A 13,051-nucleotide genomic window follows, 5' to 3' on the forward strand; every position below is an offset into this window, starting at 1 on the left:
TCTATATGGCCAGCGTGCCTTTAAAATCCATTGACAGGAAGTCTGATTGTCATCTGTACGGTCAGTGATCCCAAAACGACTGCTCTGTTCCTCTCCACAGCTGATTAATAAGATCGTGTTTGTGGTCAGTTTTGTGGGCAACAACGGGACGTTTATCATGGGCTACCGTGCCATGATTATGGATGTGGAGTTTCTTTACCACCTGGCCTATGTCCTAACCAGCACCCTGGGGCTCTGTGTTCACGAACTCTTCTACAGCTTCCTGGTGGGTAACCCTCATTCATCCACAACAGTATTGAATATCGCTGACAACAATAGGTACTAGCCATCTGGCATGGAAATTAACATGTGTCAGAATGTCCTCAATCTAGAGGATTTCTCTGCTGTGTGCTGATACTGAAGCCATTGCACCTGGTGTCTGTGTGCAGCTGTTTGATCTGATCTACCGGGAGGAGACCCTGTTTAATGTGATCAAGAGTGTGACCCGTAATGGTCGCTCCATCCTGCTCACCGCCCTGCTGGCCCTCATCCTGGTCTACCTCTTCTCCATTGTGGGCTTCCTCTGCCTCAAGAACGACTTCATCATGGAGGTGGACCCCCTGCCCCAGATACAATCAGGTATCACCCAGCAACTCCGATGCCAGCCTTTACTTGCGGTCATCTGATGGAAGGCGGCCCGTGATAAGCGAAATATTTCTGAAGAGCTGCCCCCTCTAGGTTTTCAGTCCAACACCAGATTTAACTAAACTGATTTAGCATTTACCAGTTAAGAGTCGAAGCTAAAACCTACAGGATGCTAGCTCTCCAGAAACAGGGCTGGACAGCCCTGCTATAAGGTTGTGAGTTGCTCATGAACACGTACACCGCTGAATTCTACTTGATGTAGTGGTGCTGCTAGTGGTAGACAACAAACACTATCTACACAACGGTGACACGTGTTCACCTATTCTATATATCCTAATTACAACATAATGGGAAATGCGCTGTGAGTATATCAAATGGATTCACAGTTTCAGTGTAGTAAAATCTAGATGCAGTTTGTGATGAGCGGAGTCTTGAGTGGAGCGTATTGCTGCTGTTTAGTTAACATTTTGAGGTTGGCACATAACATGTAACTGCTGGGACATTGTCTTACAGGAGAACATGACAATGAGGTGGCATCACAAGACTTCCTCAACTCCTGCAGTGGAGACGGAGTCAGTTGCACCTCCGAGGCAGGACTCCCTGCTGAGCCCGACGGTGAGTCCATGACAGGTTTGGAAACCAAACCAAAAAAAAGACGATTGGTTCAGCCCGGTCTGCCGTACGAGGTTCATACATAAAATCTTGTGTTTTTGCAGAGGAGAACAATTCCGAGCGAGCCTGTGACACTCTGCTCATGTGCATTGTGACGGTGCTGAACCACGGGCTGAGGAACGGTGGAGGGGTGGGGGATGTGCTACGGAAACCCTCCAAGAACGTAAGAACCAAGACGTTCTACATGCACTGTCCATAGCAGGGGAGTAGAAGGAAACTACGACAGAAAAGCTGTCATGTTCCACAAACCCAGATCCTTTTCACATTGAACAGTTCTATTTTATTAGTACTATGGTCAAACATTTAAAAACCCACTGCAAAAAGAGTCCTTAAATAAATAGTTGAAATTAAATGGAATGTGCTCGAATCTGCCAATGTGTTCAGAAAAAAATTATTGTAACAACACTGACATTTCTGAAATCGAACTACACAGTCTTATTCAGACACAATGAAAACTCTGAAGAAGCCTGATTTTGTTTTCATATTTAAAAATATCACTGTCTTATTCTAACAAGTTGTGCCTGATTGTTTTTAGAATTTTCTGTCTTTTACATGCAAATATTTCTCACCCCATTCGCAAATTTTTGTTTGGCTTGGTTTGTTTTACTTCCTTTTGAGGAAGCATTTCTGCAGTACATGTCATTAACGATGCCATTAACGATGTCATTGTGTGTCTTGTAGGAGCCACTGTTTCCAGCCAGAGTAGTCTATGACCTGCTTTTCTACTTCATTGTCATCATCATTGTACTCAACTTGATCTTTGGTGTCATTATTGACACCTTTGCTGACTTGCGTAGTGAGAAACAGAAAAAAGAAGAGATACTTAAAACCACTTGCTTCATCTGTGGTAAGTAATGTTTTGATATAAAGTACCTGTCAAAAGATTAGACGATTAACCATTCACTTAAAACATTGGTCTGTATTAGCTTATGTAATGCATTAAGATCTTCATCCTGAAACTGTTCCTGCAGGTCTGGAGAGGGACAAGTTTGACAATAAAACTGTGTCTTTTGAGGAGCACATAAAGTTGGAACATAACATCTGGAACTATCTGTATTTCATCGTGCTTGTTCGCGAGAAGAACAAAACTGACTACACTGGTCCAGAGAGTTATGTGGCCCACATGATAAAGGTAGAGTATGCTGGTTTGATTGTGTCATTGAAAACACACCCAAATTATTGACTAATTTCTCAGTGAATTCATTTTTAAACAACTTGTCATTGTGTGTAGCATTAGATACCTTATGGTGCTGTCTTGTTGTGAAGACAATGTGTGTATGTGGTTGGTCATATGCATTTCAAACAAATGTCTGCCGTACTTGGGCCTTAGTTCCTGTTTCTAAATACCCAAGTTCAGTTCAGGGGATATTTCCCAGGGCTATTTCTAAATCAAAATGCATGTACACAACCACAACAAGAGACCACATACACTGAAATTAGAAATTGGTTCCTTTCTCTTATATTGCTAGAAGAATTAACAGACTCTGTCACATGGCTTCTCAGAATAAGAACCTGGACTGGTTCCCACGGATGCAGGCCATGTCCCTCGTTGTGACAGATGGTGACGGGGAGCAGAATGAAATGAGAAACCTGCAGGACAGACTGACGTCCACTATGAATGTGGTCAGCCAACTCACAGGGCAGCTAACAGAGCTCAAAGAGCAGGTAAGGGCTCTTTGTGTCTGGTGAGAGACATTCAGGAGCCTGGTAAACACAGCTAACAAAGGATCCTTTATTACCAATATGATGACATGCAACTAGGTGAACTGAAGTTGTCTTGATGTCTCTGGCCTGACTGACATTATTTCCTGTGTAGATGACTGAGCAGAGGAAGAGGAGGCAGAGGATGGGCTTTGTGGATGTTCAGTCAGGAGGAGTTGGTGCAGCTAATATGCCCCCAAGTGCTGCTGGAGGAAACCACCAGATGTACAACAAGCCCTGATGTCACCGCATACAGCCATCACTACAACACTTAGCTAAAGACAGTCTACCAAGCCCATCCGTCCATCCAAGATGAGCCAAAGCTTTCAGGGATGGGTCTAATTAATCCTGTGTTAAACATAGTGGAGAAGGTGCTTGTTCTGACTGATGCTAGGAGAACCGAGCTGCTGTTGGTTTCTTAAGTGGTACATCCACTTAATGTTGTTTGAATTAAAGGGATACTTTGGAACTGAACATTGATCCCCTTCACTTCCAGTGAAGTCAGATAAACTTGTGGTTAAAATTTGTATGTCTCTGCATTCAGTATGAATGAAGTCAGTATTGCGAGCTGATACCATTGCACTTGTGTTAGTTTGCAACTCCTTCCAACTGCATGCAGAGAGAAATATAGAATGGTATCCACCAATTCATCCAACTCTGGACAATAAAAATCAAGAAGGGTCCTTCAGTAATTTCATGGTATTTTCAATAGTAATAGAGGAAAATCAGCCATATTTGTTCATTGTCCATGTTCTCAGACTGAACCAATGGCATTTTCCCTATTGCCATGTCCGACACACCTCAGATGAGGAAATCATAGAAAGCGATACTACTGCAAAGCAGGAAGTGTGTTGTCCATACTTTATTAATGTATTTCATAGTAGAAATGTACACTGATTACTGAAGTAGGCCCAAGTACCACCAAATGTTCATGTATTGACATGTTGACAGTTGTATTGACCTAGTTAGAAAAAAATATACATTGCTACACTGCTGAGTGCTTGGGTTGAGAAATGGAAACTTGACAACTGAATGTTAACTTGTCAGTAAAATGATTGTGATTTTAACTGGTGCAGTGCTTTCACTTCTTCAAAAGAGCCTACATAGTATGTCATATCCTCCTAATGACAGCTTAACAAGCACAATCGATATACTAGTTTATTTTGGGCTTAGGATTTTATTCAACAAATAGCCTTACAAATCTCTATAGGTGTTATAGTTATACATAGAAATAAAAGAACAAACATTGAAATGTTAAAATACTAGAGTTTACAATATCAATGAAAAGGTCAGCAAAGCAGGCACTTCCAGAGAATAACATGAAATAGTTAAATGTAGTGTTTAGCATTTTATGTATACAGCACAAAATATTTTCTCAGTTTGAAATGTATTCACTCAGACACAAAGGATGAAGTCCAGCCTGTTATTTTGAAGAGCAGGATTACAATATGCGCTTAGAAATGATACCAACCTATTTTAGTTCCTGCATACACTTAGGCCAAAACACACACACTTCTAGAAGTACATTCAGATTCTTATTCGGATCCCTCCCGATGCCCTTTCCTATATGAAGCGGACCAAATCTGCGAATTGGAAGTCATCATACACTACCATTTTTCCCTAAGTCTATACTCAATTTTGACTAGAATCATGTACAGAGGAAGCATAATAAAGATGCATAATAAATCAAAAACATTCTCTTAATAAGCTACTTAAGTTCCCATGCAGATGTGTTATTTTAAACCACTAATAAGTTACTCTTTATTTCTTTAACTCCCAAAAACATACATAGCGTTCAAATGTTTGGGGTCACATAGAAATATCCTTGTTTTTGAACGAATGACACATTTGTTGTCCATTAAAATAACAAAATGTATCAGAAATACAGTGTAGACACAGTAAATGTTGTAAAGGACTATTGTAGCTGGAAACGTTTTATTCTTAATAGAATATCTACATAGGCATACAGAGGCCCATTATCAGCAACCATCAGTCCTATGTCCAATGGCACGTTTTGTTTGTTAATCCAAGTTAATAATTTTAAGAGGCTAATTGATCATTAGAAAACCCTTTTGCAATTATGTTAGCACAACTGAAAACTTGTGCTGATTAAAGAAGCAATAAAACTGGCCTTCTTAGACTAGTTGAGTATCTGGAGCATCAGCAATTGTGGGTTCAATTACAGGCTCAAAATGGCTAATTACCCTAAGCATGCAAGAACTAGTTTGGGGAAAATCAGTCAGTTGGTATTCTGTCTTTAATGGAGTTGCCAGCACAATCACCGGATCTCAACCCTATTGAGCTGTTGTGGGAGCAGCTTGATTGTATGGTATGTAAGAAGTGCCCATCCAGCCAATCCAACTTGTGGGAGGTGCTTCTGGAAGCATGTGGTAAAATCTCTTCAGATTACCACAACAAATGGACAACTAGAATCCAAAGGTCCACAAGGCTGAAACTGCTATAAATGGAGGATTTTTTGGATGAAAGCAAAGTTTGAAGGACACAATTATAATTTAAAATCATTATTCATAACCTTGTCAATGACAATATTTACTATTCATTTTGCTATTTTTCGTATTCAAACTAATTTCTGGTATGTATTCATGGAAAACAAGGACATTTCTAAGTGACCCGCAACTTTTGAACAGTAGTGTACATTTCATAATTTCCCTGAGGATTCATTGGCCATTGAAATTCTTGGTCTTATTGTGTGAATGTCTGGAAACAAATGGGAAGCTCTGTGTACTCAACTGATTAGCTGGGATTGCCTAGAATCCACAACCTCATTGATATTTTATCATATCAAATGTGTGACAAATCGTTTCCTAAAAGTACAATCTCAACCCAAACAGGCTGAAATCCCAGGCACTTTTTCCCTGATCCTACAAAAGTGCTTTATCATTTTCACAATTAGTGTCATTTCAAACTAGTGTGAAAATTTCACAAAAACTGAAAAATATCAACTTTGAAAGTACTGGGATTTAAGAATGATCACAGTTCCCTATGAGTGATTAACATTGCTCTGCTAAAGGTTTTGAAATGTAGAAGTGCTTTTAAGAGCTGTAAGACATTTTCCCTAATATAACATGTAAACATGAAAATAATATCCAACCATAAGTAGAACAATGTTTTAATCCATTCATTAGGTGAACATAGTTTGTGCAAAGTGTCTTGTAAAATAAATCTAAAGTTTCTTTAAAATTCATGAAAAGTAATTGTTCTATCATTTCAACTTCATTCCATGAGTTATTAATCCACTCAAATCTTAAATCACTCAAATAAGATTGTTAATGGAATGATACAAAGGTCAGACATTAAAAAAGTATACTGACATTTGCTGTTAAACTGTTTTTGAAAAATACATTTCCTAAAAAAATACTTGAAATAACTTTAGTGTTTTGAATTTACAAGGTAAGACAATCCAAAGTAATACCTCTTAAATGTGATTATTTTCTGCTTATTGTGCATGACTTGACCAGTTGAGTGGATTCATTAGAAAGTCACTAACAAACTCCTCTAGTGCTACAGAAAATGCAAGTCAAGACCAAATCCCTTGTTACTTAGCTATGCAAAGTGCTATACCTCCTAACTACCTGGTGGAACTGTGATCTTTGGGTTAAGTGGTGTCATCCCCTTTCGCTTTCCCCTTACTGTCTCCCTCGCTCTCCACCAGGGCCTCTTTCATTAGATACTCCTTCAGGCTGGGCTGGTTCCCTACATCCACCCCAGAGTTCTGGATCTCCTGCAGCAGCACCTCCCACCTGCGCTTATCCCTGGAGATCTTCCATGACAGTCGGACGTTGATCTGGAGGAGAGGGATGAGCAGTGGGTGGAAACGGTGCTGCAGTAAGGCGTCCTGCGAGGGAGCTAGGTCCCTCAAGGCTCGGTCACAGTGCTCCTGGGCCTCACCCAGCTGCTCCAGCTCCTGGAAACTGGTCACCAGGGCAAGCAGGGTAAAGAGCCAGTGGGTACGCTGCTGGTACTGGGGCTGCTGCTTCCCTTGCTGCTCACAGCCTAGTTTCTCCTGGAGCCTCAGGCCGTTGAGCAGAGGACCCAGGGCCTCCTGGTAATGGCCAACACGCATCAGCATCTGGCCAGCCTGCAGGTCGCCCAGGTAGAAGAACTCCAGGAAGGTGGGTGAGCGCCGCAGCTCGGCCAGGGAGTGCATGTGGGTCAGGTACTGCTCAAACGCCCGGCTACGCTTGGCAATGGTCTCGGCCACAAAGTTCTTGCGCAGCTTCTTGCGGGGGAAATAGACGCGCTCCATGTCATCGCCGTGCCGGCGGCGAAGGCGGTTGTGCAGGCGCTCAAAGTCACTGTATCGCCGGGTGATGACGGCAGGGCTTTTGTCGAACATCCCAGACTGGATCACATGGATGGTGTAGAGCTGGGAAGGAGGGACACGGTCAACAGGATGACACACGGGCTGAGCCAGGCACTAGACATGCACCTCCGCTGTCTGACCCTTACCACGTACTTAGACGAGCCCTCCTGCACCACACTGGCGTCGGTCACTTCAAACAGCAGCTTCTCAGGCACGCTGCGGCTTCGCATGCTCCTCCAGTTCTCCTGCAGCTGGTGGGTGAGCAGGGATGAGCCTCCCAGAGACTGGCCAACTGGACTGGTTTCTTGGCGAACAGAGACAAAAAACAAAACACGTCAGCTCAGCCTTCCCGAAAGCCACACATCTAAATTAAGAAAAGCACACGTTTTCAGACTGAAAAACCAGAAGTGAAACTTGTGGGCTTGCTGTATCAAGAAAACAGAATGCACCGGAATGAATGTGGTTGTTATTCTGGTGAGATGGTTTGGGTTGATGGTGTCTGAAGTAGTACATGAATGTCCATATATATGCACATATGTTAGGGTGATTATACAGAGGGTGAAAAGGTAGCATGGGTATACAGAAGACCATCATCATGTCTGTACTGTAGTAGTCCACATAATAGCAAGAACAGCTCAATAAAGTGAAGAGAAATGACAGTCCTTCATTACTTTAAGACATAAAGGTCAGTTCAACTTAAAAACAAACTCTGAAAGTTTCTCAAAGTACAGTGGCGAGAACCATCAAGCGCTATGATAAAACTGGCTCTCATGAGTGCCACAGGAAAAGACCCAAAGTTCCCTCTGCTGCAAGGGATAGGTTAATCAGAGTTACCAGCTTCAGAAATCTGCAATTAACTGTAACTCAGATTGCAGCCCAAACTAATGCTTTACAGATTTCAAGTAAGACACAATAGTCAAAATAAATAAATACTTGAATGACTAGGTGCTCACAATTTAGACTGCTACTGTGTATATGAAAATGCCTGCACAGCATGCACATCTTCCACTGCATTATTACCTTGCACGTTTAACCTTCAGGTCTCAACATCCACCCACTATCAAGTGCACCTAAGTTTTGACTGCTTGAGTACCTGTACCTTTTTAAAAATATCAGCTTAAATGTATTGTACCTAAAAATAAACAAATGCCACAATGGAAGATTGGTGTAGTGAAATACAGCAAAAGGTCTTAAATACCTGTGCTGCCAAATCCATCCTCTACGGACTCTCCAAGGAAGTCTGAATCACTGTCCAGTCCTGAGGCCTCGCCTGGGTCTTCAGATTCGAGGACGTTCTCCCCATCAAAGCAGAGAGTTCCCCCAAGCCGCTCTGAGACACACTCCGTATCATCCTCTAACTCAGAACTTTCTGGGAAACTGTCCTCCGTAACATCAGTTGGTTCCTTGAAGACTGCTTCACCTTCTTTGAACAGCGTCCGTCGCAGTCTGTCCAAGAGCTTGGAAGCCATCCCAGCAGACCACTAGAACATTGTTTACGCAACTTTAATCGATTTTACAATAGGTATATTATAGTGCAAAACACCCGTGGCAACTACACAACCACCTGACCAAAAATAAATCAGCAATATGCCAACAATAACAAACTTAGGAAGTACTCCACTTCAAACATTTTTTTAATATCACTTGCATTTAACTCCTTTCGAATGATGGAGATCTTAAAAAGTTTCCTGTGTGAAGAACGAGCGAACTTTAATACTATTAGTGCGGATTAGAGTCTGCAACGACTAAAATGTTACAGTCAATCACAACAGCATTATTAATAATGTATAGTAACGTGTCAGATCAGCTAACTCTGACATCTACTGTTACAACCTCTACCTAAAAAGTTCGGATGGAAACACTGTCGGTTATTCATAATGCAAAGGATGTTAACACACTAACACAATAGGCCAAAGTCTGAATAGCTCATGTGTAACTAGCTATTTTAAAGTTATTTGAAAATGCAGGCAATATTGAGTAGGAGAAACAATATATTGTCAACTGTCCGCAACTTAAATTAGGACAAAACCAGTTTGGTAGTAGCAGCAGACAAGCTAGCACACGAATGCAAAACAGGCTATCGAGATCTATCTTGCTAGCTAAGCTAGTAGCAACAAGTACAAATTAGCTATGTAGCCTGCGTGTCAAATAAGCTTATTCAGCTAAGTTTGATATCTAAAATATAACGCCGCAAATATTACTCACTATTATAGATTATCCTTAAAAACACTTATTTTCCCAGCATGGTGCCACTTCCAAGTCTGCCCAAACTTATTTGAGATAGTTTGTTCGACTAATTTTCCCGTGCTGACAACAGATCCCTCAGCCTGTTTGCGGTCCTTTAGATATGGGTTGGGTCAGAGGACGAAACGAATGCCGTTCTCAAGCAGCGCGTGCACTAGGAGTATCCAATGGCCATCATTACTGGTTGAAACCCCGACTCCAAAATAACTCCGAATTGGGAACTCCGAAATATCTGGCGTATTATATTACTTGTAAATCGTCGGAAAAACCGTGCTCAGACCATATATATATATATATATATATATATATATATATATATATATAAACTCTCGGAAACAGCATCCTAGGTCCAAATTATTTTATGGCTTCATTTATGTTGAATACCAATTACGTCATGATTTGACCACATTCTAGTTTACAGAGGTTTTGAACGCAGTACAGAGCGCTTAATGTTCTCTTTGCAAATACAGTTTTTGATCATCTCGTTCGCGTACTTCAACAAAAAACGTACTATTTTGATTTTTTGAAACATGGGTGGGTCAGAATGTGGAATTCGCGTCATTGGCAAAATGCACATCCAACACTTCCTTTCCATTCAAAATAGCATTTCTGCTTTCTTTATTCTATTTATATACTATCTATCAATTCGATTCAAAATTATGAACTAGCCACAAAACGTCTAGAGTTTATTACTTATTAATAAACATCTGGATTTCTACTATTCATTGTGTTTAGTTTTTTCATAGAAAATGTTAGCCAACTCATATACTGGTTAGCTAATTGATACAGCGTCAATAATAAAAATTACCACCCCTTAACACATTCATGTCATATCAGAGGTCCATGCTTCTACAGTAGTTTTTCTGTCCCCGTTTCATCGAAAGACAGTGACGCTGGGCAAACCATGTCAATGGCATGTGTCCATGGGCAAATTGGGCCAGTAAACTTTTTTTCTCCATCTACGCGATTTCCAATTTTTGCTTATGGCCCTGCTTTAATGCACAAAAGATGACATAGGAGAGTATATATGTCTTCAGATGCATATACAATGCCCAGGGGTGGACTTACCTTATGGAAGAAGAGGCAATTGGCCTCATGCCTCACATTATGGGGGCATCGTGAACTTGGCATGATTAAAAATAATTCTAATAATTTATTTTATTTATCTCCACTCGAGACCCGAATGTAATCGATAGATAATAGTTTATAATCAAATTCATACAAAGTAATAATTTACTTTGTTTGAATTGATACAATTTACGAACATTAATTACAAGTGCGGAGAACATACTCACGGCAGTCAAAAAATGTATTCCATTAAGAGTCATTTATAGGTTGATTGTGGCCAAAACATTTCTTATTTTAAAGGAAGAATTGCCATTATTGGTTGGTTCCTATTATCAGAAAGAGACCTGTGATAATGACGACCAGATGTGCTAGGTAACACCAGTTCAGCACACAAACATCATTAATAGTGTAAGCCCATCTGACAGTGTCAAATTTGGGACCTTATATACACCAGTGTGTGCCTTTCCAAATCATGTCCAATCAAATGAATTTACTACAGGTGGACTCCAATCAATCTTTCTGGGGTTCTTTGAAAACTGTTTTTGCTTGGTCATTATGGGTTATTGTGTCTAGATGTGGAAAACGTGAAAGGGTCAGAGTATTTTCTGAATTTACTGTTTGGGTTGTGCCGATCTCGTAATACTTATCTGTAATTGTATCGGTTGTCGTGTGATACAAGTAATTGGGAAACTTAAGTGTGTTTTAAATGCCAGTAAAGCATATACAGTGGATATAAAAAGTCTACACACCCCTGTTAAAATGCCAGGTTTTTGTGATGTAAAAGAATGAGACAAAGATAAGTTTTTCTTCTCTCCTAGACTCTCCTCAAGGCTTTGTTTCTTTTGTATTCACTGTATGTCACCTCTTGGTGAGGTCAACTGTAAACACACTGTCAAATTCCATTGCTATGCAGACAACACATAGCTGTACATTTCAATAAAACATGGCGATGCCTAAAAATTCTAGATGACAATATTTTTTAACTTTAAACTCTGAAAAACCCGAAATGCTCATTTTAGGTAACAAGAAACAAAGAGATTTGTTGTCAGATCTCAAAATAGACCTTGACAGTAGTCACCTCCAAAAAACATGTGAAGAACCACAGAATTACTCTGTGCATATAAAAAAAAATCAACAGAAGCTTTTTTCCACCTCCTGGAAATTTTTTTGTCAAAGAATAATGCAGAAAAGCAAACGCACACTTTTGTTACTTCAAGATTGGATTATTTGCAATTTTCTTCTCTCTGGCTACCCTACTAAGACACTAAATAAACTTGAAATAAAGCTAAACACAGTCACATTACTTACACTGGCTACTTGTTAAGGCTTGGTCTGATTATTAGCTTTTAGTGTTAACCTACAAAACTTTACATGGATGTGCTTATCTCTCTGAATTGGTCCAGTCATACATACCAATATGTACACTACAAGACATATGCCTCCTTGCTGGAACTACAATTTCTAAACAAACTGCTGGAGGCGGGGATTTCTCTGTTCCTAGTTTTACGTTACATAAGTTTGTGCCATCCAAAGAATGTGCTCTCTAATTTTAAAGGTAATGTACTCTTATAATATTCACCAAGCAGTGCCAGAAGAGGATTGTATACTCTTGCTCATCTTAGTGCTTATTTTAGAGCAAATTTTTTAGGCCATAATTTTTACATGCAGTTGTTATGTATGCTACTTCTGTCCAATAGGTGATATCTGCCATGAAATAATTACAGTCAAATCTAATAACTGAAACATGATTGATTATTGAAATATTAAAATGATGACAGGACAAATGTAAGGTCCTGGGACCCTTCGATGGGAGAGCCTGGGTTCTGGGTTCAATTATCACGAGTGGCCAGTAAATTGTAACAAGTATGCAATCACTACTGAGTCAGTGTGTATAAGTTAATTCAATGTTTGTGCAAATGTGGTATAGGTCCGTCTGTGCCATGCTAAAATGTGAAATATGGCAGCTTATTCAACTTGCAAACTGAAACCTATTCCTTCAACCAGTCACACCTTTCCTCTAACTTATTACATGGCTGGTGTAAACTATAAGTAAAATACACTTACAGTGGTTCCCAACTCCGGTCCTTTAGTAGCCCCAACAGTAAATATTTTTATTATAGCCCCAGCCAAGAACAGATGATTCAATTTGTGAAGTATGTATCAGGCCCTAACTGGCTAGAATTGGGTGTGCGTGTCCAAGGCTAAAGTGTGATGTTGGGAGTACTTGAGGGCAGGAATTGGAACCCACTGCACTACAGCAATGTGTTTGTAATTGCAGGTAATTTTAAGTTCCTCTGCATTCACATAGTCAAGGACTTCAGAGCCCTTTCTAGGCATAAGTGGTCATTTAGGGCGGCCCCCAAATCAAATGTTGATAGTGCACCCAAAAGACAAGAGCTGCCACTGCTTGTCATGGGC

The 13,051-nt window shown here is 40.3% G+C and overlaps 2 protein-coding genes across 4 annotated transcripts in view; one reads left to right on the forward strand and one right to left on the reverse strand.

Annotated features, from left to right (window-relative positions):
- The window catches only part of itpr3 (inositol 1,4,5-trisphosphate receptor, type 3), a 34,875-nt gene extending 30,810 nt beyond the window's left edge, over positions 1-4,065 (forward strand). For both annotated transcript variants that reach the window (XM_010900005.5, XM_010900006.5), the window contains exons 51-58: positions 101-265; positions 429-618; positions 1,138-1,239; positions 1,341-1,459; positions 1,978-2,143; positions 2,268-2,428; positions 2,800-2,961; positions 3,113-4,065. In XM_010900005.5, the coding sequence (XP_010898307.4) occupies positions 101-265; positions 429-618; positions 1,138-1,239; positions 1,341-1,459; positions 1,978-2,143; positions 2,268-2,428; positions 2,800-2,961; positions 3,113-3,238 (1,191 nt within the window). In that variant the 3' untranslated portion in view covers positions 3,239-4,065. The remainder of the gene's footprint in view (positions 1-100; positions 266-428; positions 619-1,137; positions 1,240-1,340; positions 1,460-1,977; positions 2,144-2,267; positions 2,429-2,799; positions 2,962-3,112) is intronic.
- A 1,524-nt stretch (positions 4,066-5,589) lies between these two features.
- Positions 5,590-11,023, reverse strand: snx21 (sorting nexin family member 21). 2 transcript variants are annotated; one of them, XM_010900002.4, is made up of 4 exons: positions 10,861-11,023; positions 8,520-8,802; positions 7,468-7,625; positions 5,590-7,384 (listed from the first exon to the last, which is right to left on the reverse strand). In XM_010900002.4, the coding sequence occupies exons 1-4, from the start codon at positions 10,891-10,893 to the stop codon at positions 6,614-6,616; spliced, it is 1,245 nt and encodes a 414-aa protein (XP_010898304.1). In that variant the 5' UTR covers positions 10,894-11,023; the 3' UTR covers positions 5,590-6,613. The 2 variants fall into 2 exon arrangements, with proteins under 2 accessions (XP_010898304.1, XP_010898306.1); XM_010900004.5 differs by lacking the exon at positions 10,861-11,023 and adding an exon at positions 9,527-9,785.
- Positions 11,024-13,051: the final 2,028 nt, after the last annotated feature.

Source organism: Esox lucius, chromosome 12, assembly GCF_011004845.1.
Source record: "Esox lucius isolate fEsoLuc1 chromosome 12, fEsoLuc1.pri, whole genome shotgun sequence".
NCBI classification, from domain to species: Eukaryota; Metazoa; Chordata; class Actinopteri; order Esociformes; family Esocidae; genus Esox; species Esox lucius.